Below are 25329 nucleotides of genomic sequence, written 5' to 3'. Positions count from 1 at the left end.
CAGATTATATCCAGCATTATGATGAGCATTAAATAGCTAAACAATGTAAATTATATAACATAAATGTATATATCATATACATGCAAATATTATTAAAGCAGTGCTGATTTTTCTTTTTCATATTTGGAAAACATTTTTAAAGTCCCAGTGAAATTAGGACAATTCTTATTTTTTCATGAAATATTGCGGCGTTTATAGTAAACAGCTTATCAATGTGGGTCATTTTCTTTTTAAAATTCATGTACGATCATAATCTTCAGTTAAAATCTGAAAATGCACTTCTGCCCTGAAATGACTATCTATCTGAAATGACGTAAATTAGACGGCTTGGCCGGAGCATCCGTTAACTCCTCCCCTTCAACTGTCAGTCTGCTGCCAGTTCCATTTCAAAATCAATGCAAAAGCTGTTTTTACACATCCAATTAATTCGCAGTGAAAAACGCAAGCCACGCCCACTAATTTTCTCATTTGAAATTCCTTTTGAACTTCCGGTTCACAATCTTTTTTTATTTTAAGCCACATTTTATAAGCCGATTGTAGGGAAATTTTCTCACAACTGACAGTTAATAGTTCAAACACCTGATTTAGCAGCAACACAAGACTGGACTCAAGGGCAGGTGCGCAGCCCAGCTGGGGGTCCACGCATGCCCTGAGCAAGCTGAGCAGAGGTTGCAGCACTGCAATATGTTGGAGCAGGGGTTGATGGGACTGCCCCATCAGCATCTCAAACAGTTTCAGTAGCTCTAACTGACTGTCTGGATCCAGACCGCGGCGCACATGCCACTGTACCAGCTCCTCCAATATGTTCTCTGCTATCACCATCTTCAGAATGGGACCCGTTGCTGTAAAAGATTCGTAATTCAATGTCAAACAAACAGTATAGCATGAAAAGGTAGAAATGATGAGTTCGCAGAGATGCTTTTTAACCTGGTGAATCACTGTCTCCCTCTGGTGGTCTCTCTTCGGCTAGCAGGCACAGCATCTGATCTGTGTGATTGCGAACTGCTGTGAGATCATCAGCGCCACCACCTACAGAGGACTCCCTCTTTTTCAACACCCCAGACAACTGACAGGGAGAGAGAGAAGAGAACATTTAAATTTGCGATGATCGTAAAAACACTGAGGAATATGTGTATAAGTGAGCACAGAGAGAAAATGTGTGTATGTGTATATAAATGTTGTATTTATGCATAAAAGGTTCCTAACATGCACTAAGCATATAAACGTTTCTGTTTTTATCTCACTTTTTGCATTCACATACTGTTTAGGAGCTGGTATAAACCAGCAGCAAGAACATTCATTCTCATGTAATATTTCATCTCACCTGTCTCCAGTGGTTCTCAAACACCATAAGACAAGTTTCAGGGTCGGCAGTGCATGGGCTGGATGGGGCTGTTTGTCGGCTGGCCCTAGTGCCTGGACCCCTCGGATTTAAACGACTTAGCCAACTCATCGTAGCTCACAGGCAGATAAAAATTAAATTAGGAGGTCAACAGGGAAAAGAAGGGAAGAAAGGGAGGAGATCAGAAAAGGTGGCAGAAAACGGTTATAAGGGAGCTGAAGAGAGGGGAAGGGGGGCCGAGAAGAGGGGAAAGAGGGGAGGGGAAAGGGGGACGTCACAAAAGGAGTCCAAATGCAAGAAATGGAGAGTTAATTTCTCCGGATAGCAGAAATGAATGATGTAAAAGCATAGAAAGGATGGAATCCTGCTGATGTCCTCAGCAACAGTCACTGCACACCGGTGATAAGTGTGTGAGCATGTGAGGCTTGTCTGCACTCCCTGTCATCTGCTCTGCAATCGGCACGATAGTCCATACCGACCACACAGACCTGCGGGGAAAGAGATGAATCAGAGGTGTGACAAATTCACACCTGCAGGTAAAAACAGTCAGTGTAAAGGTGAGTTTCTGTGGGAGCAAGAAAACAATACAATGGGTAAAATATCCTTCATTAGGGTAGTAAACTGTCTTCAAATCATTTATTTTATTGGTATAATAAAACTAGTTTTTTCCACATTTTTTTGTAAAAATGTGCTGTGGTACAGTTAGAGTCCCAAAAGATTGACATGTCATCAGTTTTTGCAGCATTCAGTACATTATTGAACATATTTGACATATCCTACATGTAAAACCCATAGCACTACGTACGTTCAATTTCAATATCTACATTTAAAGCACATGAAAAAATGCTTGTATCTATCTGACTGCATTAGCAGCATATTATTTTATTTTTTGTTAAAACATTATTGGTGATACTGATGCATTAGTTTTTAGCATATAATATTAATACGCTTTATAACTAATATGATTCAAAGTGATAGATTATAGATTCAGTGCACAAAAAAATAGAATTTCCAATCAATAGTTTGTCTGGTAAAACTATAGCACTCATCATATGACAGCTACAAGCCACTATGACATTTAAAATATGAGCTTCATGTATGTTAACAAGCTGTCTCATAGGGCACCTGCATAAGACAACATCCATCACACAGCTTCCTGTAATGCAGTCCTACAACTCTTCCTGTGGTCGTAAATGCAACAGCACTTCCTGTTTTCTTATCAAAAGTAAAAGGTAACAGGTCTACATTATTCTGAGAGAGAAAAAATGGGTCACAAAATGAAAATACGCCTCTTGCATGCAACACAAAAAACTTAACATTTATTGAACCTCTCCACATGCAGAGCATTCTAAGCACTCCACCCTGCCATTCATAATGAATTTCCTGGACAGCGACATGATGTAAGCCTTCCTTCCCTACAAAAACACACTCATTTCAAGAAAGACACTACACAATTCCAATGACAATGTTAAACGCCCTCTCTTTCGGTGGAAGCACCACATTACAAGGATAGAACAATGAGCACAAACACACATACACTCTAAAAACTGCTGGGTTGAGACCGCTGGGTACGCAATCTCATCAATTTGACTAGGCCTGTAGCGATACGTCACGTCATATTTCGCGTCGATGCTTCGCCACAGCTCGCCACACACACGTGGGAGACCAAAACATTGCAGAATGGAGGACGAAACAGCAACCTCCTCACATAATTCCGAACAAAGCCCCAATAAAAAGAATTCCTAAAAAACAGCTCGCCCTAAATCTTCGAAGGTATGGGAATACTTCAAATTTAGTCCCAAACGTAAAGGTGTCGTTATTTGCGCTCTTTGCCAAATGGAGTTGGCATACCACACCAGCACAACGGCAATGTTGGAGCATCTGAAACGGAGGCACCCCATTGTCACTCGTGAATGAGACAATAACAAGTAAGTACTAACGTTGGCTAAATTAATTTCATGTTTGTGTAGTGTGTTGTGTAGCTTGAGCTCTGCGCACTTCGGTGGTGCTAGCTAACTATCTTAGCTCTCCGTGCAGTTTGTTCGTGCTAGGTAGCTACTGGCGCCTAGACAGCTGTGATTAGCTAACGTTAGTTATCATCTAATGTTGGCTTGAATGGAAGCTAGCTTACGGCTGCAGAACACAGCTATCTATAGTAGCTGACGTTAGCGAACGTGAACGTTAGCTACTAACCTAGCACGAACAAACTGCACAGAGAACTAAGATGCGTTAGTTACTTGGTTAGCCTAGCACTACCAAAGTGCACAGCTGCTAGATAGCCACGTTAGCATTCAAATAATAAAGTATATTATTAAGATTTTTTTCGTATTTATTTGAGATACATTATGGTTTTTATTAATCGAGCAACAGAAAATAATCGCTAGATTAATTGACCAACTAGTTGTTAGATTAGTCGACTAATCGATAAAACAATCGCCAGATTAATCGTTTAATAAATAATCGTTTACCCCCAGCCCTAAATTTGAGCCATATTTGGGTTGGCAACTGTAACCCAACAGCACTGGGTTGTGCATGCGGACGATAAAGAGAGCATTCACGTCAGACGTCACGTTAAACAAGTTCATAAGGTTCCCTAAGTGTTGATATCACTCCGCCTCCCCGTTTGCGGTGCTCATAACAGAAGTGTGTGGGAAAAACAATGGAAGAGTGTTAAAATGTGAATTTGCCTGGGGTTAGGAACGCATTCTTTCATAATTTGGACAGTTTAGTCGGCGTGTAACCGGCCATAACAAGTGAGAGCAGTAACCGCGAGAGGGAACTCTGAACATTCCTGGGTAGGGATGCAGCGATTACCGAGGTTCACTATTAACCACGCGTAAAAACGTCACGTTTAATTAATCGTAAAGGCTCCGTTACACCGCATGTTTCTGTTGCACGGAACAGAAACTTTGCAACTTGCACAAAATGAAATCAAAGTTACACCAGCAGTGCACCAGCTTAAAAAGCCGTGCTTATCAATGACACGGAGGCTACGACACACACTAGATTAACTATGGCAGAGACCAAACAGCCAATCTTACATGTACATTCACAATCAAGGCTGTAGTGGTGACAGTTGGGCTTTCAGTGCAATGTAAACAAACAAAGCGGCATGTAAGTTAACGGAGTAGCACACCGGACGAGAAGCGTCGCTTCGAGGATGGCTAACAGGATGCGTACATTCTGTATGCGCAAGCTCAAATTCAAAGTCTACTCCTGATGCAAGTTGAACCAATTTAACTTAATTTATGTTATTATTTAGTGAATAGGCTCTTTATCACGTTGATAAATCCATTATAGTTTGCTGTAAACGAAAACAGTGGGGAAACAAAAAGCATGTGATCCGTGCGCGCTAGCTCTTAAAGGGACAGCAGCATAATAGAAGACAAAACAGACTCACTGCTCCTGACTGATCAACTTTAATAACTTTAATATGGTTTGATCTATATTTCAGTATACTGTGAAGACTATGAAGTGTTATTTTACATTTGACTCCTTTATTCAGTTTCTGTACCTAATAACCACAGTTAGACCAAACTGAAACACCTAAAAAGCTCTGTTAATTTTATTTGTGTGTTTGCTTTATTACATTTATTTGTGCTATTGCTCATAATTTGATAATTTGTTCTAACTGATTGACTATTATTATTAGAGTTAGGCTAATAGTTTTATGGTATTATGAGCTTATTTATTAAGATTGCATAGGTTAAAAAACAAACTAATAACTAGACATTATTATTTATTTATTACTTTTTGTGGCTGTAAAATTTTGGTCAGGGCCAGTAAAAATGTAGAAATTAATGTATGCATAACAATCGTCATAATCGTGCAACCGTGATTATTCCTCAAATTATAATTGTACCAACAAAATCTATAATCATTGCATCCCTATTCCTGGGACATGTAATTAAAATAAACGTATGTAATTAAAAACGGTTCAATTTAGTTTCAAATAAGCTTTTGGTCTTTTTTCTTGATGACATTTAAAGGCACAGTTTTTGATTTACAGCTGCCACTAGCGTTGTATTATAGATTTGCAATGAATCGCTCAGTCCAAACACGACGGTGGCCTCCACAGTACAAAAAGATGTCGTTCTCATGTTGACGCAGGGAAGAGATGATGCGGTCATTAGAAAGACTGTAGAAAGAGCGATGTCTTATTTATTACATAAAATAAAATGTTTGTGGATTTTAAGTTTAAAAAGAAGGATAAAAGTCAGGCAGGAGCAAGCACCTGCGCTAATATTATAAAGACTTTCCAGCAGAGACGTATTAGGACACGCGGTACTGAGGCTTTTTGCAGAGATACTCACAGATATCTATGGAGATACTTTCCAGCAGAGAGAGACGTTGGAGAGAAAGATCGTCTAAAAATCACCCCCGAGGAGGTTGCTTTGATTCGGATCAGTATCTGAGTAACATACTAACATACCAGGATATGTTGTTGTTGTAATATTAGCTGTGTGACGGAGCAGTTTTGAGCGTCATTGTTTATCTGGAACCGCTTTAATATTGTACTTGTCCAGATACTGGAGAGAGAGTGCGCGTTGGAGCTGAAACTGTAGAGAGAGCGTGTTTTACTCTCTTACTCAATGATGAATAAACTTTCAGTTAATCCGCGGGTCACATGCGTTCCGAACCGTAGAGTACGATCCGTACGGATCACAGATCATCCGCGATCCGTTTCACCACGATACCGCAGCGGAGAGGAAGAGGAAACGCGCGTTGTAGAGTTGTTTGTCCGTTTAGGGCTGCTGTACAAAACATGGCGGCGAATTCAATGTATGAAGGGCCGCTCTGTATGTAGATATAAACAGCTTATTCTAAGGTATTACAAACATAATGGTTCATTATGTAAGGTCTTTATACACCTCTGAAGAAATAGTTTTGTATATTATATTGCATTTCTGTCAAATGATCCTCCTAAAAACCCTGTATTGTTCCTTTAAAAGCTTATGCATTGGCCTTAGTGGAACTATTTTTGTTGGCGGAGGTGCTGCGCAATCAGTAAATGGCAACGCTGTTTGCTGCTCAGTGAACTTGCGAGAAGACCAGGGTTGGATTCTTGAGGCCAGAGGGTCAGTTCCTTTAAAATTACATTAGTATTTGTTCTTCTTAAAATTATATGTTCATTTAACTGTGGGTGTATCATATAGGGCTGGGCGATATGGCAAAAAAGTAAACTCGATAGTTTTTTTCTATATTGATCGATAACAATATTTATTTCGATATATATTTAATTAAAAAACTGTATTTAAAATAATCTATTTTAAATACAGTTTATTAACAAAAGTTAACCTTTAACCAGTTAAAATTAAATTAATGCACTGTTGCAACACAGAGGATATTAGGCCATAAACAACATGTACCAGTTCATTCAGTCTCATTTTGACTCAACTGACTCGTTAAGTAAAGGGAGTGTTCATTCAGTACATTCAACCAATGAAAGGGCTCCGTTACTGGTACATTCGAACGCTACTGGCTCAGCACCTCCGCACATACATAACGCTGCAATAATGTCTTGCTCGAGTAGTGGGATTCATTCAATGCATTCAGTGAACCTTAGTCTTTCAAAAAGACATCTCACATAAACAAAGTTCATTTTTTTAATCATGCAAGCATCTTACATACAAGGTTCAATATTTTAATGTGCACACAAACTCACTTCATTACATCTCTGATCTGTACAGGGCAGCGCTGATTTGTTTCATAAGCACCAGCTCATGTTAGCAGATATGTTAACGATGGATATAAAAACGTTTGTGCTTGAGTTTCGAAGTAACTCACTTGCAATTGCGCCTCAAGTTTGTTTTGTTTAACCGGCGATTGCGGAAAAAAAATAAGACACTTGATAAACCGCGTGATGACAACTCGAGGTTAGTTTCACCTTTGTTTCCGCTTCCAGTCATGTTTTCCTCTTCATGTTGAGTTTTCTTTGCCAAGTGCAGTATGAAATGGACTTTGTACTTTGACGCTCACAATAAAAGCTGCACGCTGACTGACTGTTGTTGCGTTTATTCTGCGTTCTGTTAGACTAAGATTAATCCATATCGAGTCAAAATGCCAATAGCTTATCATCCTTTTTGAAATACATTCTATTGCGATTCGATATGATATCGTTTATCGGCACAGCCCTAGTATCATAAATTGTTTGTTATAATTGGTGCTACTGATACGGTGAAGTTGGGCTTGCCGACCTGACTTTTCTGTCAGAACCATACTTTCCCGCCCTGTAAGTTCGTGTAGTTGTACATTTAACATATCGAACGTTATTTGTTTACCCAGAGTATATTACTTAACAGAGTTAAGTTACTTGACTTTAATCAAGTAAACCTGGTTCGAAGCAGGCGGCAATGCCTAAGCTTAGACCCATTAACATTATTTATTCAGGACTGCTGTTTTCCATATCACTCTTTGATAAATCAGATATGTATTTTATTACCAATTATTTTTGTAAAGGTGTTTTGATGCGGATCATTTTTAAATCTAGCTGGCTGGGGTTGTCTGTAAAAGTCGCGTGGTAGTTTCTGTCAGAATTTCCCACCAAGTTTCTATAAGATATTGTGTTGAATAAGCCTTTTATCCATCTGCAAGCTATATTTAAGTACTGTATGTTTTTTTTTAGAATAAAAGACATTCTTCAGGCAACACCTGATGGCAAAGTTATTGTAAAATGTATTGAAGAGAAGCACTGCATTTCACTTCATGAGAGACGAGCCATGGTTTGGATTTTGGTGTCACATCTGATTAAGCACTTTGGAGAAAAGCAAGTATACTTTATTGGAACGCCTACCATCATTACTGGATTACGGTTTACAGGTGGTTGGATGTCATAAAAATTATTTCATAAAACATTCTATTAAGTTCATAAACGTTGAAAGAATTTGGACATTTAATTGATCCTTCTGCAGATGCCAGTAAGAAAAAGGACATTTACAATTCTCTTGTAACAGTATTATACTTGGACTAGTTGACGCGGCATACAGTGTACGGTGTTCGTATCTTCAGATGTTATTACAATACAGATAGTATTCGACTCAGTTTTTGAAATAAATACTTTGAGAGTTAATAGATTGAACAATTAAATTAGGCGAGTTAATAGCAAGATAAACAAACTGTAATACCCCAGAAATAACGGTACATGCTAATGATAGTGTTATATGCATTAGCTAAACACAGACATAAGGTACACAAATATTTCTTGAAGTTAAGACAAAAATAAATATTCACACTTACAGGTTGTGATTCGGTGGAGCTAACAGGTCCAAATAAGGTTGGTATTGCCCCCTCTTTCAAGGATAGTCGTTTCACATATCCTGCAGTGAACGCGCCAAGATTATTGAAGCAATCTTCGGTGAAATGACGCGCGCACAGTAAAACCCTGGGGTTATACTCCTTTGGTATCGTTTGAAAAATGAATTGTAACCATTGTTCCCTCAGAAGTTCTTCCTTTGGTAGTTGAAATAAGACGGACTTAGTTTCACAACGTAGAACACAGGTTCTAGACATGATACACACGCATCACGAACGAGCGACAGTGTTTTGGGGGAGGAGAGACTAGTAGTGAAGTTTTCGCGGCAGTCCCAGCAAAACGTAGGCGGGGACTATGTGTAGTGATGTAGATACACGGCGGTTAGAGACTCGGACTAGCTCATGTCTTGTTTGCATGATTCAGAGTCGGCTCCCATTTTTACAAGCCAATAACTTTGTTATTTATTCACCTTCGGACTTACAACTTGGCAGACAGCTTACTTTCAAACACGGCAACATAACACACTGCATGAAATGTAATTTTCATGATCTCATGCTACTTACTCTTTAATCAAATATGGGAAAAAAACAAAAGCTTAAAACCTGGGTTCTGTGTGTGAAGAACCATTAAGGATCATTTTAATAATATAGCCAGCCACCGATATGGATATTAGCAAGTTTTCTTATTTATTCTTCTAGGAATTTTAAAGGTCAACTTCCACCCTATGCTCTTACAGGTTTTTACATTAGTAATACATAACTCGGTTCTTACATTGTTTTTCTTTTTCAGATCAGTACCAACATGGCTAAATACCTGCGATCAAGACACGATTGAATATCCCTGTTCTCATGCTCGAAGACAACCTGTGCTTTCAGGCTTTTGTGATAATAAATGGTTTCTACTACAGACTGTGGTGTATGGACTTCCTGGAAATGAAACGCCAGTGATAAGAATTCTGTGAGCTTTTATATCTGCTGCTAAGCAGTAATTATTGTTAGTGATCACACTTTTTCTGGACTTATGCAGTTTATTTTACTTGAACAATAACTGAATTTAGTTAACATTGTTCAGAGGTGTAAAAACAATTTAAATTTGTTTACACAGAAAATGATTTATTATTTGTACCGTGACCATGTCTCCCAGGAAATATTGAATTTATGCAGTTTGTTATTTTTTGTTTAATGTTAACTGATTTTGAAAATTTGCAGAGGTGTAAAAAAGTTAGAGAACTTTTTAATGTAAACATTCTTGTTATTTTCAACCCATTATTGTGATAAGTTAACCCAGCAGTATGTTCATTTTTAACCAAATTTGGGGTCAAAACATGGGTTCGTCCCTTTTTGACCCAGCGCTGGGTTGCCAAAATAAGCCAAATTGGGTTGTTTTTAACCCAGCATTTTTTAGAGTGTAGACGCATGCACTCAAGGGGATACAAAGGCTTCTTCGTACCGTCTTTTGGATATTATGAGTCACAGGCAAAATCAACTACAGCCCATGTTCCTGTGCAAGCCAAACAATATGTATTTATGGGCACACAGTTTCTAGCCAACAAACAGACAGTAAGAAATGTCAGTTAAATGGAAAATCACATAGGTTTGGAACAACATGAGGATGCGTACATTAGGTTGTGCAGATAGATGATGCCAGTGCTAGGTTTGCCCCTTTAACTCAATAACCCAAATTGGGTTGTTTTTAACTCATCATTTTTTTAGAGGGTAGACGCATGCCTCACTTTAGAACTCTTTTATTGAAAATAACATCAGAATAACTGTGGAGCTTGCGCTGTATAAAGAGGACGCGCAGTTTGCCCAGACCCGCCTGACTTTATAACTGTATAAACAAGACGTCTGCCCAGCCTGCGTTGTATATATAACGCCGCAGGGCCCAACCCTAGCGTACTTGACAGAATTGTCATATTCAGTATTTCTATAATTAGTTGAGTATCAATCAAGGTGCACACTTCCCAAGCTAAGCACTTATTTTTGTCACTGCCTCTTTTCGTTATTGCTTGTCACTGGTTGTGTCAGTACCAAACAACACAGCATGGCTACTACAATTACTTACACTGAATTTTAATAATAGTCTATATTTAATATACATTGGATGCTATATATAAACAAACCAAATGAGCATTAGGATTGATTCTCCCAGATGAAGAAATGGTTAATTGTATGAACCAATGTATCATTGCAAAACTCAACCTTTTTCCTCATTCTCCTCAGTGTCACTAACTGTTCAGATATCAAACCTAGAGCCCATAATCACATGAGTTGTCACACCAAAGCAAACACATGATCATAGTTTATTGACAATAGCCACTCGTCTGCTCCACATAATCCAAAAAGCTATCCACTGCAAGAGAAATACACTTAATAGTAATATGAAAACTGCTATGCTGTCTGCAAGCATTTCATGATAATGCAAAAGTGGCAAGATTCATGAATGGTACTAAACTACAGAGATTATCTTGACTGTTCAGGGAGTCAGTCAGCACTGGCTGATTACTGACTGCATAAAGCAAGCCCCAGGGAGAACAGTCAGCTCCTTGTGTTACACTGTGATTCCTTTATCGACCATGCAACCACAAACACCACAGATGCACAGTACTGACATATCAAGATTCAGATCTATGTTCTTTTAACACACAAACCAACCAAGTTGTGACCAGCAGAGATTTCCTTCTATGAAGACACTGCTTTTAAGCACCTGTAGAGCCAAGGCATTGTGTTAACATCATTGCTAAAACTGATGTACTAAGGCTTACGGACTTCTCCAAGCAGCAAAGACACAAATGAGATCCTTGTTTATGCATCATGTGCATAAACATAAGCTATGCGAACAGTTTTGCCTGCTTGGGCTCAAACCAGTAAACCAGACATGCAAACTATATACAATGCACTCACACCCTAGCTACAAATGTAATGAACATCTTGAAAGATCTGGCTTATTAACTAAAATAAATGCTAATAAATGCCATGATTAATAAATAAATATCTTGTTAAACAAAATTACTAGTACTGCTATTAATAAATAAATATATAACCTGATACTTCATATACAGACTAAAACAGGAGTAGCCAGCCATCTTAGGGGCGATCACATAGAATGAACCTTTCATTTTAATGTTGCTAGGTAACCACCAAAACAGACGTCCTATCAGTCAAGGATTATAGCGTGAGCGCTCTAGTTGCTGTTAAATGTCATATCAAAAACTTTAAAAAGGTACAAGCAGAGGGCACTTGCTCTGACCTTGATCGGTTAACCCGCGTCAGCCATCACAAGTTTCTCCACCATTGCAGTCTCCTGACGTTTCAAGCAACTGTAAAGTTCCGTCACCACATCGGAAGGTCCGCCTCTCCTTTCATTCGATTGGACAATACAATAGGAGCGCTTATCTGCTCAGACTTTTTCAACTTCAGGCGCTCCACCAAAAACAAGTGGCGCAGCAGGCGGCAAAAACGCGAGGCACCCAGCGCGCATAAGCAACACGCAAAACGCTCCCTGCCAACTGAAAACAATTCAAGAGGCACGTCTAACAGCAAAAAACGCGTTCTGTCTGATCGACCCCTTAGGGGCAATACACATTTTGCGTCTAAAACCACACGGAAAACGCAAGCCGTGCCGCTTTCTCTAGTTAAAAAGTTGAACTATTTCCATCTCGATGAGCCGCCAACGCGCCTAGAAAAATGGCGAAAAACAGTCTATTTGCGCGCACCTGCTGCATGTCTACATTTAAAATGATGAAAGACGCGAAATGTAAATCGCCCCTTAAACAGTTTTATTACAGTTATAGCACACATACCTGTGTATGCTGCTTACCAGACACAACAATAACCGTCTCTGGTATTCCAGAACTAATCTCAAACATTTTTCAACCAACTGCTTCACATTAGACCCACTCCCTACTGACAACTTAAACAATTATAGCAATAAATGTGAATATTGACCCACAATAAAAAGTGTGAGAGTGTATGACAGAGAGAGAGAGTAAGGCAAATGAAGAGGGTTGTCTCTCTTTCTTTTGCTCTTACAGTCAAAATTAATCATTACCCAGACCTATATCTTAGCAGCTTGTATGTAAAATCTCAAAACTGACGGGGTGACAACTAAGGAGATTCATTTAAAAAATGTATAGATGCATTATATGATCTCAAGAAATTATAACAAGTGTAATTACTAGAACTGCCTCCATCCTAACTTTTGATTATGACGTAATAACATATCTGGTTAAATGGTGGCAGGTTAAGCCTGAAAATATAAGTGGAACCTGAGTTCCAGTTACAGTACTTTTCAACAAAAACAAGTTACCCCAGATTCCAGAGATTCCAGCGAGAATCTATCTAATAACCTAGCATTAAGAAGTCTAATCTTATGCCAAGTTCACCTAAGGAAAGAAATGTTTTTCTTTCACTATACTTCCTGATCACCATTTTCCTCTCCACATACATTTACCTCTTACGCCTGTTTCACACATACTTCGTGTGCAGCACGAATGTGGTGCGTATTTTTTCACATGCCCATGTTAACGGATTACATTTACATTTAGTCATTTAGCAGTCGCTTTTATCCAAAGCGACGTACAAAGTATAGGGAAGTAGATCATTCACACAGCATGCGGTGTGGTTCATCCGTTGCAGATGCGGTGCGGTATGTCAGTGCAGCGATAGTTTACGCATCGAGTCTATTTTTGCTTTTTTTGACTGTTTTAAAGTGATAGCACACTAATGCTCAAAATGAACACGAATTGACCCAGAAATGCAGTAATTTCACCATTAATGCATATAAATGAAGTTTACTACCATTTTTTATTTATGCTATTTGTTTAATTAAGGAATAAAAGACGATTAAAATGTTGTGTAGTACAAATATTCTACAGTGTTTATATTGCGTGAGGAAGGTGCTTCTCTGCAGATAGTGACAAGCAGGTGGTCCAGAAAGCACAAGACGGCTGCTCGATGGATGACACGCGGCTAATTATTGAGGTAGAGAAATACAAAGTGATTTATGACCCCCAGGACTGTTTTATAAAGACATGAATGCTAAAGAAAAGGCATGGGAGGCAGTTTCATCGGCCAGTGGATGGTAAGTTATTTTGAAACTCTTTTAATAGGTTAGGCTAATATAACTTCACGTAAGCATCAAGTGTTTTGAAGTACCACCCTAACTTCAAACTACAGATAAAATATCATTCAAATAGTATGTTCTTTTCAGCTGTTGTGTTTAGTCCTGAAAAAGTTTATAATTTTATTTCTGTGTTGTCCTACACTTAATTCAAAGTCATGTTTTCCATGTACACCATGGAAGTTTACGGTGGATGCTGTTATATATATATACTGTATATATATATATATATATATCAACCACTCGCACTAAACATAAAACAGAATCACAATGATGAAAATAGCATTTCATAAACCCTTTTTAAAAGCATACGTTTCGATTAATTATATTTCGGAAATACCCATTGTTGACTGAATCACAAAGAAAACGCGGACCGCTAGTGCGCTACAAGTGTAGTTTGCTTGGAAGCACAATGGTGCATGACGGATCTGTAATGCATACGCAGTGTTTCCCCTACCATTGCTTTAGGGGGGCGCCCCGCCCCTCCAACCGCACATCCCGCCCCCCTTGAAGGTCAAGTTAATTTTATTTTTTATATAGCACCAGATCACAAGAGAAGTCATTTAAGGTTATCTTTCCTATATAACATGTCTATACCTTGTTCTCATATTAAACAAGCTAAATAGCATTGTTATTTATCTTATTTACATGGTGGCATAGGCATGTCATTTCTGTTTCTACATGGGCGTGCCTTTACAGTTCCCCTCTGCTCTCCGTAACGAGTTCCGCCCCTATGCTCTTGCACACAGAGACACGTGCGCGCACATCTAGAGGTAAGCACACTCCCACCAGCAGACAGAGAACGCGTGTGGGAAAATATGTCGCATCAACCACCTGAAATTTAGATAAAAATATTGGCATTTATAAACACTTAAACGCTCCCAGGGTGGTGAAAATGGCAACATTCGCTCTCCTGCACCGAGTCTAAGTACAGAAAAGACGCATGCCCTGCCCCTGACAAGCAACAGTCCAGTTACCACCGGATGACAGGTTTTCACCCAGCTTATCCTTCGTTCCATCCTTACCGCGAGACATAATAAACCATTAAAAACATTAGATTATTTCTGTAGTCTAAATTGAGCAGCACATCTACATAACTGAGCTGCACACATCACGCGCACTCAGGGAAAGTTATGTTGATTATTTTGCCGATATATCTTTATTTAGCGCCAAACGCACTTCATTTGAACCCTTTCCGCTCTGTGAGCGCTGCTTCTCCCGCCAAAGACATGTCGCATATAAAGACCTGCAGAAACCAAGAGCAGGTAAATAAATGGACACTTTTACTGTAACGCTTAAGTAAACAAAAATGTTTTTAGCTTTCAGTCAGTTTACTGTTTGTGACAGATTATAAACCATAACGTCTTGTATCTACATTTAGCATTAATGATATTAAAAGGATTAAAAATCAGCATGTTAAAGCCACAATATGGAAGAATTTTGTTATGAAATATCCAAAAGTCACTTGCACAGTGTGATATATTTCATGCAGTTGTGTACTTACATTATCCCAAATGTTCCCAAGAATGTGCAAATCCAGAGAAATTCCCATTTAAAATAATGGCCCGTCCCTTGTCTCCCTTGTATTTGTCGCATATCAGTGACCCGGTGCGCCACACTACCCTCAGTTTTCGGTTGTAGAAACTACGGCAACACGCAAATGTGGAAATTGTTATACAGCATCTGGGACGCAGCATCTGTTGTTCTGTTATTATGGATCACGATTACTCTTTGGCGAGTAAAGGAAACCCAAAAAAGTGTAAACGTAGGCCAAACGAGGCAAACAGGCTTATGGACAAAAGGAAGAAATAAAACAAGGATTAATATCGGCGTGGCATTTTCTAAATGGAGAGAGCTTCGCGACCAACTTGGGACTCGACAGAGACTCTGCTCTCAAATGTGTTTCAATAGACAGGTAAGCACATTTTTCATTTGTACATTTTTTTGTACATCACATTTTTTATTGTACACGAAATACTCATGCACAGATTATTTGAATAGTTATGAATGCAGTTACCCTACGAAATACAGTATATGTCGCACAAAAATATGTTTTCATAACGTTACTTGTAAATGCTGTGGGTTCGTTCAAATTTACTTTTTAAATGACGACTGTATGACTGTTTTAAACAGGTAAAACTGTGTAGCATTACGCTACCAAATCAACTGACAAAGTCCAATATCAGTCGAGGGCTAACCTAGCATTACATTCCACGTTTCTTGTAAGCTAATTCATTACGATGACATAAAATAAAATTAATTCATTACCTCGTCCGTGAGCATGATGGGCTTTAAGAGCATTTCATAATGAATCATGTTTTAATCAGAAAGATTATTTAGAATCAGTAGTTTGAATGGCATGGAAAGGCTACTTGTTAGTAACTTTGTAAGTACTTCTCATGATAAATTCATTTCAGTTGTTACATTTGTTGTCAATAGTTTTTTAAATATTCAAATTGACTACTAGGATTTCGCTTCAGCACCATAGCCTACAACAGTGGTTCCCAAAGTGGGTGCCGTGACAACTGGCTAGGGGTGCCGCCGAATCTCAGCTTTTTAATAAAACAAATAAAAATATTTTTTTACATCATATATTTAAAAATATATCAAAACACCAACATATGAGCATGTCCAAACGAAACTGAAAATACGCAAAAAAACATATATTTCATACATATGTAAAGTTTAAATATTTTTTTTACCGCCACTTGGGACTGTTCCTAGGAGAGAATGGCTCCGCCCATTGTACTGATGCGCGCTCATGTGGGACACACGTCCCAGCTATCTCAGGTTGGTTTCACAATTGCCTTGTCCGAACCCTAGTTTGATTGCTCCCACTGCCCCCGCTGGACTGCGTTCATATTATTTTTGGGTCCGAACCAGGGGTCGTTTGCGTCATCAAGCCTGGAGCTGTTTACCCTTTCGCTTGTAACGACGACACAGGAGAAGGCGGCAAAATCCATTACAGTGCTCGCTTCACTTTTATACATATGTTTTGTTTCCAAAGCTTCAGTACATAATGGCACTTTCGTCTATGAATGTACTGCAAATGCTCTTAAGCATGCTGAAGGCGCACAGAAATGAGACATACAGCTCTCTGCTTGGAGCGCGTCAGACACGCTCGTCAGAAAAGTGAGTGAAACAAGCACACATTTTTACCAAATAATATGTCATTAATAGCGGTTCACTTCCGTGATTTGGTACGATTGCGTTCATATTAGCAACGAAGCGTACTGGAGTTCACGTGAACTGCATCGGGTACACTTCGCAGGTGCGCACCCGGGTTCAGAAGACAGCCTTCACATCAACCAAACGAACCGAACTTTGACCTTAATCGAACCCGGGTGCGCACCAAAAGTGCTAATGTGAAACCGCCAGACTGCGCCGTCAGTGTGTTGTTGCCGTTTTCAACCTCATCGCGATGATTTCGGATCATCGCAATTATCGCACATCTCTATAGAAGACACTAGGGGGAGCTGTAGTGCATCTGCATATTGCATATTTTAGTGTATATATTGTTACTAAAGCATGGTAATACTTGTAAAATGTACCACCACAACACAATCACTTAAAAAAAAACTAAAACATATACAAATTACCTGCAGTACAACATATACAAATTACCTGCAGTACAATTTAATATTATTTAAGCAAATCTCAGTGTGAAAACCAGTCTACCAAAATTTCATTAACACACAAGTAAAATTTTACTGTAGTCTTGCAAGTGAGAAAAAAACAGACTAGAAGCTTTTCTATGACTGATAGTATTTTAATGGTGGCTTCAATTCACACCTGATCAATTTACTTCATTTACAGGTATTTGGTGGTTGTATTATTGACAGGTAAAAGCCTAAACCTTAAATATATGATGACCCAATTTTTTCAGATGTATTTCCAAGAAAAAAACATAGTCTTGTATTCAGAACAATATGGTCGTTTCAATCGCAGAATCAAAAATGAATGAGAATTAAATGTCAAAGCTCAAAAACAGACAATTAATCGTCATAATCGCCAAAGCCCTAAAACACAATTAATCACCATAATCGCAATGATTTATTAGACAATTAATCGTCAATCAAATTTCATAATCGTGACAGCCCTAAATACTACAAACACAATTTTGCTGGCAAAAATAATAAAAACAGGTTTTACCACACCACTTTTCACAAACAATTTAAATGCCTGAGTCACGCATTATGCCACTTAGTAAACAACACAATTACACAATAATTTTACTGCCTCATACCACGAAGCGGCCCAACAAATATCTAAGCAGCTGCCAATCACAACAACGCATTTATGTCAATGCAGCTTTCACCAATCACTCCTTTTCACTTTCATGTCACACTTCACATTCCCAAGCAACGTTATAATGTTACCGTTTTAAAAACACACTGGGCACTGATCGGTTAGCTCAAAGAGGGAGAACCGTTAACAGTTACTCTGTACATTCATGTGTAACGTCTAACGTCTAGGAGAATAACAAGTCAAATTACTGACGTGCATTATAAATAAAACGGGTATTTAATTAACTGGCAAGTATTTTCCTCGTATCATCTATGTGGAGTTTCACCGTTAGCCGCACTGTGAGCTCGAGACGGGTCGGATTTGCTGTCCGTTGAGCTTGAGAGGCAAGCGAAAAACAAACGGTGACGACACCACGCAAAGAGATTCGACCGTTGAAATCTAAGTACTTACACTTGTGCGGGCGAGGGCTGTTTTCCGTTTTGTCCTCCGCCGAAACCTGTCTGTCCTTAAACTGTGACTCTCAGATTTGTCAACCTCACCCTTCGTCCCGCAGCCATCTTTCTCCTCAGATTCCACAGACACACCCACGCGCACGGGACGCTGAAACGTCACGGGCGAGGGTGGCGGCCATGGTAAATCTGCTGTTCTGCTCTGAGCGCCACCGCTGGCGAACCGAGGAATTAGCGCTTTCGTTTTCGGCTTGTTCACTCCTGTATTATTACCCCAACTATAGGCTATACGGTTCTACCGCATGGACTTTTTGGATGCCACAATAATCTCTGGTCCCACCAGAACTCAGGCTTCGTGTTCAACTCCTCCAGAATCCACATTTAGCTTCGAATTATCTTATTTTTCTTTCATTTTAATTGCGGATTACAAACTGTTGTTGCATAGCACCACCTATAGTAAGCTTCTGTTTCCTTGCCTAACAGAAACTTTATTTTAATAAAGAAATACCGCAGAGGTTTTTACTTTTAATTTGACAAACAATTAATTTAAAATTCTTAATACAACTAAATTTCATAAATGTTTAATGGTTTATGGCTGATCCTTTTGGAAGTGCAACAAACTTTTTAGTTACTATTACAGTACCTTTTCAGTTTAAAGCATTCTGATTGGTTAATAAAGTGAGACAGGGGGAAAATATTTACCTGTAAGTTCCTTAGAGAAATGTTGCCATAACAACAGCATCACATAGCACCTTTGTTGTATGGGTGGGGTTGCTTCTTGTTATGATAAGAGAGATAGGCCTATGCGGTCAAACATTGGTTGTGTAGTCCTATGAAGTTTGAACAGCAATTGGCACCCACGAAGACAGCCACACAGACTGTGTTATTGCGTTCGAAATGTCTGAAATATTAAATCATTGCTAAAAAACTAAAATAGTTTTCACTCGTTTTCACTTGTTAAGTAAATATCGAATATGAACACAAATCGCTGGGTAAGACTTTTTACGTGGCAACGCATGAACAAAAATGATGAAGAGGGAGAGAATAAAGGACAAGAATCAACCGAGAAGAAGAAAGAGGAGACTACAAAAATAAAGTAAGTCATTTTAAAATTATTTTTACTTTACTTTAAAAAAAAATTGTTTTACTATATTCAGTCAAAGTTAAATTTATTTGGCTATTTAAAGGGTTGGGGGAAATAAAATCTAGCCATGAAATTGTAAAACAAAATGTCCTATTCTATATTTAATCCCTCAGCTGGAAGCAATGGGTAGTTGACCCATCTGAAGACTTTTACTACACATGGTTGCAAATAATGATACTTCCTATCTGCTACAACTGGGTCATCATAATATGCAGGTGGGAAAACACAAAGTGAAACTGTGATATCAACATTTATATGTGTAATTTGTTTTACATTTAAATGGTAAACAGTCGTACACAAAGATAATGAAATGGTCTGATAATTAAATCTACATGTTTTTTGCTGCCAAATTAGTTATAAACATAGATTAGACAGCATACTTTACACAAGCACCTATTTTAAAAAAATCCTTTATATTTTTATAAGGACTTGTTTCTATGACATTGAGAGGACATATTTGGCAGCATGGCTTACCTTGGACTATATCTGTGACTTTGTCTATGTATTTGACACAGTTATTGGGTTTCGCACAGGTAGGTGCACCTTAATTTACCTTCTTTCACTACACCTTGGAGTAGCCTACTACTTTGTTAATAAGAACATGCCAAAGTACGATATTCTAAAGTAATGTAATCACTCATCTCACTATGAACTGAAGTTTCAATCTTCTACCATCCACAGGTTTTCTGGAGCAAGGCATCCTGGTGAAAGACTTGTCCCGTTTGAAGATGCGTTACCTGCGCTCTTCTCGCTTCAAGTGGGACATCGCCTCCCTGTTGCCCACCGATTTGCTCTACCTGCGGCTGGGTATTCACACGCCTATAGTCCGGATCAATCGCTTTCTACGCACAGGCCGTTTAAACGAGGCACTGGACCGCATGGAAACGCGCACATCCTACCCGAACACTTTCCGTGTCGCCAAACTGATGCTGTATATTTTCGTGCTCATCCACTGGAACGCATGCGTCTACTTCTCTCTCTCCAATTATATAGGGTTCGGAGCGGATCCCTGGGTCTATCCCAACATCTCCAACCCCGACTTCGCTTCCACAAGACGGCAGTATTTTTATTGCTTCTGGTTTTCGACACTCATTCTCACCACGGTGGGGGACACACCGACCCCGGAGCGCGAGGAAGAATATCTGTTTCTGATCGCAGACATGTTGATCGCAGTGCTGGTGTTTGCATCAGTCGTGGGGAGCATGGGGGGCGTGATATCAAGCCTGCGTGATCGTGACAACGTGTTCTTTCCTAATCACGAGCTGGTGAAAGGTTACCTGCGCAGCCGGCGCATTAGCAAAGAACTGCAGAAGCGTGTCAATGACTGGTATCAACATCTGCACATTAACAAGTGCGCATTTTCACTTGATAAATTGGTGGCCTTTGACTCTTAATTTCATTTATTTCATTAATTCATATTTAATTCGTTTATTTACACAAATAACTTCTTGCGGTAGTCAGTTTTCCTTAAAGTTGGTTGTCTTTACTCTTAAAAAGGTGCTAGAAAAGGTCTGCAATAGAAGAATCATTTTTGTCAAAGGTTCTTATAAGAAAGATTACTTTCTTACTTTTTTATAGTCTAAAGAACAGAAAGGTTCTTAGAATGTTAAAGGTACTCGAACCAATCAGCCACAAATGGTTCTTCTATGGCAATTTATACCTAAATTACTGTTTTTGTTTAATTTAAATGTAACTATATATTTATTTGGTGGAGTGGGGGAGTTTTCATTGCAAAAGTTTGAGAACCACTGCTTTATATCAAGGTGTCCCTCTCATTCATTAACCTATTCAGTAGTTTAATGCTAAGTCAATGTCTTCTCTTTAACAGAAAGATCACACGGGAGAATGAGATTCTTCAGCACCTCCCGATCACCCTTCAGACAGCGACTGCCGTGAGCGTGCATTTGCCTACTCTGTCCAAAGTCACCATCTTTCAGAACTGTGAGAACAGTCTGTTGGAACAGCTGGTGCTCAAACTCAGGCCACAGGTTAGAAAACAGGTGGCACACCTGGAAAGATAATGGCTGACATTATTGCCACTTAAAGTGATACTTCACCCAAAAATGAAAATTCTGTCATCTTTAACTCACCTTCGAGTTGTTCTAAATGCGTATAAATTTCTTTGTTCTGATGAACACAGAGAAAGATATTTAGAATAATGCTTATAACCAAAAAGATCTCAACACCCATTGACTACCATAGTAGAAGTCAATGAAGAAAAAGAAGACATGTGTTTCAGTTTTTAAACACATTAAGAAGACATTTTGAAGAATGTAGGACAGCAAACAGTTCTGGGGCACTTTTGACTACCATTGTTTTTTTCCTATATGGTAGTCAATGGGTGTTGAGATATGTTTGGTTATAAGCATTATTCTAAATATATTTCTCTGTGTTCATCAGAACAAAGAAATGTATACACATTTGGAACAACTCGAAGGTGTCTAAAGGATGACAGAATTTTCATTTTTGGGTGAAGTATCCCTTTTAGCTCTCCCAGACCTCTTTAACTCAGCAATTTATGGATTATTCTTATCAAAAGTATGTACTTCATGAGTTACCCATACTCAAATCTCTGCTGCCTTGTACAGGTGTATAGCCCAGGAGAGTATGTGTGCAGGAAGGGTGATGTAGGTCATGAGATGTACATTATTAAAGAGGGCAAGCTTGCTGTGGTGGCAGACGATGGAGTCACTCAGTTTGCTGTCCTGGGGGATGGAAACTTCTTTGGAGAAATCAGTATCCTGAATATCAAAGGTACAATGCAACAGAGTGCAAGAATCCACACTTCCACCAACATGGTGTTGAATTATTCTTCATGTCATTTAATAATGTGTTTAAATACTGAAATCCTATCACAGCAAAAAGACGACATTTTAATGGCTCAGAAATAAGTAACACACAAATCGTCCTCAAGGCATGTTTGTAGAAACACATACTTGTTCTGCAGATTGTTTTTAAAACTCTGAAAGACTTCAGTTTAATTCCTCCTTTTCTGCCTTATAAAGGATAAACATTCTGTAAAGGTTTTCACAAGCTAAAATACAAAATAATCATATTCACAGTTTCTCACACTCTCTGTTTGTCTTTAAAACTCAAATTTATTTCAATCTTCATTAATACACAGGTAACAAATCGGGCAACAGACGCACAGCCAACATTCGCAGCATTGGTCACTCAGATCTGTTCAGCCTGTCCAAAGAGGACCTGACTGAAACACTTCTGGAGTACCCTGCTGCCAAGCGCCTGCTGGAGGAGAAGGGTCGCCAAATCCTAACGAAGATGGGCATGCTGGAAGAGACGGATGAGGGAGAGGTAGAGGTGGAGAAAACAGAAGACAAAGTGAAACGCATAGAAGGCAGCCTGGAGACCCTGCAGACCAAACTGGCTCGCCTGATAGCTGAACTGGAGTCCAGCGCCTGTAAAATGATGCATCGAGTGGAACAACTGGAGGTGCAGACGGAAGGATGGGAAGGCATTGTGGCGGAAGGGGCACAGGGAGATATTGAATACCAGCTGAAGGTGAAGGAAAGGGAAATTGGGGATGGGGATGAGGAAGGAGAAGGAGAAAAGGAAGACGAAGAAGAGCCAGTGGTGGGAGGGGAGAGAGGAGAGGGTGATGGAGGAGAGGAGAGCCTTGGAGAAAAGGAGAAGAAAGTAGGAACAGATAAATGACAGGGAAAAGAAGAGACAGGAAAGGAGTAATAAAGACAGAAATACATCAGGGTAAGAAAAATGATGAAAGATAAAAATATATATACAATACTAATCTCAATGTACCATAACATGCATCTGAGAAAATCTAACATGCAATGAAAAGACAGTCTGTACTATTGTGTCATTATGTATATTAAAACAAATTATATTACAATGTGAAAGCTTAGTTTTTTAATGTTGCATTAATGACCGTTCTGTCAGCTATAAATATTTAAACTTTAAACTAATAATAAAACGCAAATAATTATCATGACAGCATCAAAAAATCTTAATAGCATTGCTTAGTTCCAGCGGTGCAACCGCTTCCATCCAGACGCTAGGTGGCAGCACGTACTCCACTTTTACAGTTATATTGATCGAGACATGGAACTCAAAGGACATCAGTTTAAAGGTAAAATGTCTGGTAGTTTTCAAACGAATTGATCCGCCTCAGATTCGTTGTTGAACGCGTGTCTGTGGTTTTGAACTTGAGATTGGACAGACTGTCCATTGTGTTTGCTTTTGAGAACGTCACAGAATAGCTATGTGCATGTCTTATCTTGCTAAATAATAAATTCTGTATATTAAAATATCAGAAAGAGATACAGAAACAGCCCGACAACGGACTTCTCCTTCTTTATGTCTATTTGTCTTTCTTTGCAGTGACGGTGTATCAGGGGCCTGTCTGAACTTCACTCCTGCGCTGGATCCTGCTGTGGCAGCAAATTACTAAACCTACCACCGGGTGTACAGAGTTGACCCACTAGTGGCCTCAGTGATGGGCGGCTTTGTCTGTAGGTTAGTCTCTCAGAATTGATGATTGCACAAGCAAACAACCTTTAGGTCATTTAGTAAAAAAAAATAATTTTGGGTGATTTTCATTCAGTATGCATATAATTTTAATCATTTTTAAAATATTTTTTGAGATTTTTTTTGAAGGATTGAAAATGCATTTTTGAAATGCATTCATTTTTTTTGTTAATCAACAAATACTTTAAACCATAGTTATTGTCACCACATTAGTGATATCAGATTTAAAACAGATTGAAGAAAATATTTTAGATTACATATTATATATAATGCAAATAACATGTTTGTAAGGAACTTTATTTAGGCTTACTTAGCATTTTGAACAACAAAAACAATAATGATAACAACAACTATTAGCCTATTATTATTATGTTTATGTGTATGTTCCTACATTGAGAATTGATTTGTACTGCTGCACACAAGAAGAAAATAATTTTGTATTCAAATGATATATATTCAATATTCGTACATCTCAATGAGATTTCGCAGGTGTTTGAGATAGATGGTACAAATGTAAATGGTTGCGTTATTGCTTTAGCTGTCCAGATGTTCACTGCCAAAGAGGCTTGATATTCAATAAAACCACAATTACAGGAGACGCAAAATCATCTGGAAAAGAATATCTGGAAAGAAAAATTACCCAACGTGTTTATGGAATAGAAATGATAGATATGTTTTAACGTTCGCTTAGGATAGGGGTATATTGCATCATTTTGCTTCTCCACTTCTACAGTTTTGGCTGATGGTATGTTCTCCAGGTGTTTATTTTACTCGCTGGAAGTAACTGACCACTCTCTTTAGCCAATTTCTTAATTTTTCGCCCGTCAATCACAATCTGTCATGGATTATGTCAATTTAAAGCGTATAATTCTACATCAACAACCCCGAAAAACACAGCAGACCCGGACAACACAGACTAGAGCAGATGGCACGTAATTGCTTTGAGGTAGAAACAGGGCGTCCATTTTACGGGTCTCACGGGACTCCATCATAGTGCTCTTGTGAAAATACAGGTGCGTTTGTTTGTGTTTATCTTTCTCTCTAATCAAAGTATTGCCATGATCATTGGAAAACTGTCAGTTTAGAGTGTCATAATTCACACCAGGGACATCAATTCAAGCGCCACTTATGCCTGGGACTTGATGCATATTATGAATGTGGGCAAACCGGGAAAGGTTAACCCTATACTCACAAACTGCTCTCAGATTGGAGCAGGAGTTCTCTATAAATAGCCAATTTTAAGTTGTGATCATAACAGCAGCCAGAGATA

At 38.8% G+C, this 25329-nt stretch overlaps 2 protein-coding genes across 4 annotated transcripts in view; one reads left to right on the top strand and one right to left on the bottom strand.

The window, feature by feature from the left end:
- fhip1b (FHF complex subunit HOOK interacting protein 1B) overlaps positions 1-20315 on the bottom strand; it is a 30155-nt gene extending 9840 nt beyond the window's left edge. The window contains exons 1-4 of one of the 3 annotated variants that reach the window (XM_057335487.1): positions 20203-20315; positions 1325-1830; positions 928-1066; positions 580-842 (exon numbers count right to left, since the gene is read on the bottom strand). In XM_057335487.1, coding sequence (XP_057191470.1) covers positions 580-842; positions 928-1066; positions 1325-1453 — 531 coding nt within the window. In that variant the 5' untranslated portion in view covers positions 1454-1830; positions 20203-20315. Of the gene's footprint in view, positions 1-579; positions 843-927; positions 1067-1324; positions 1831-18413; positions 18543-20202 lie in introns of those variants that run through there. The other 2 variants (XM_057335488.1, XM_057335486.1) reach the window with 2 other exon arrangements.
- cnga4 (cyclic nucleotide gated channel subunit alpha 4) lies at positions 18721-23258 on the top strand. The gene is given in 7 exon segments (XM_057335391.1): positions 18721-19508; positions 19670-19771; positions 19983-20089; positions 20238-20907; positions 21385-21544; positions 22145-22310; positions 22681-23258. Coding segments are annotated over 7 exon segments (1905 nt in total). The 5' UTR covers positions 18721-19386.
- The last annotated feature ends 2071 nt before the right edge of the window (positions 23259-25329 follow it).

The sequence above is a fragment of the Triplophysa rosa genome, linkage group LG6, assembly GCF_024868665.1.
Source record: "Triplophysa rosa linkage group LG6, Trosa_1v2, whole genome shotgun sequence".
Classification (NCBI taxonomy): domain Eukaryota; kingdom Metazoa; phylum Chordata; class Actinopteri; order Cypriniformes; family Nemacheilidae; genus Triplophysa; species Triplophysa rosa.
The sequence above is the reverse complement of the archived record's forward strand: the minus strand, read 5'-3'. Positions and strand labels throughout refer to the sequence as shown.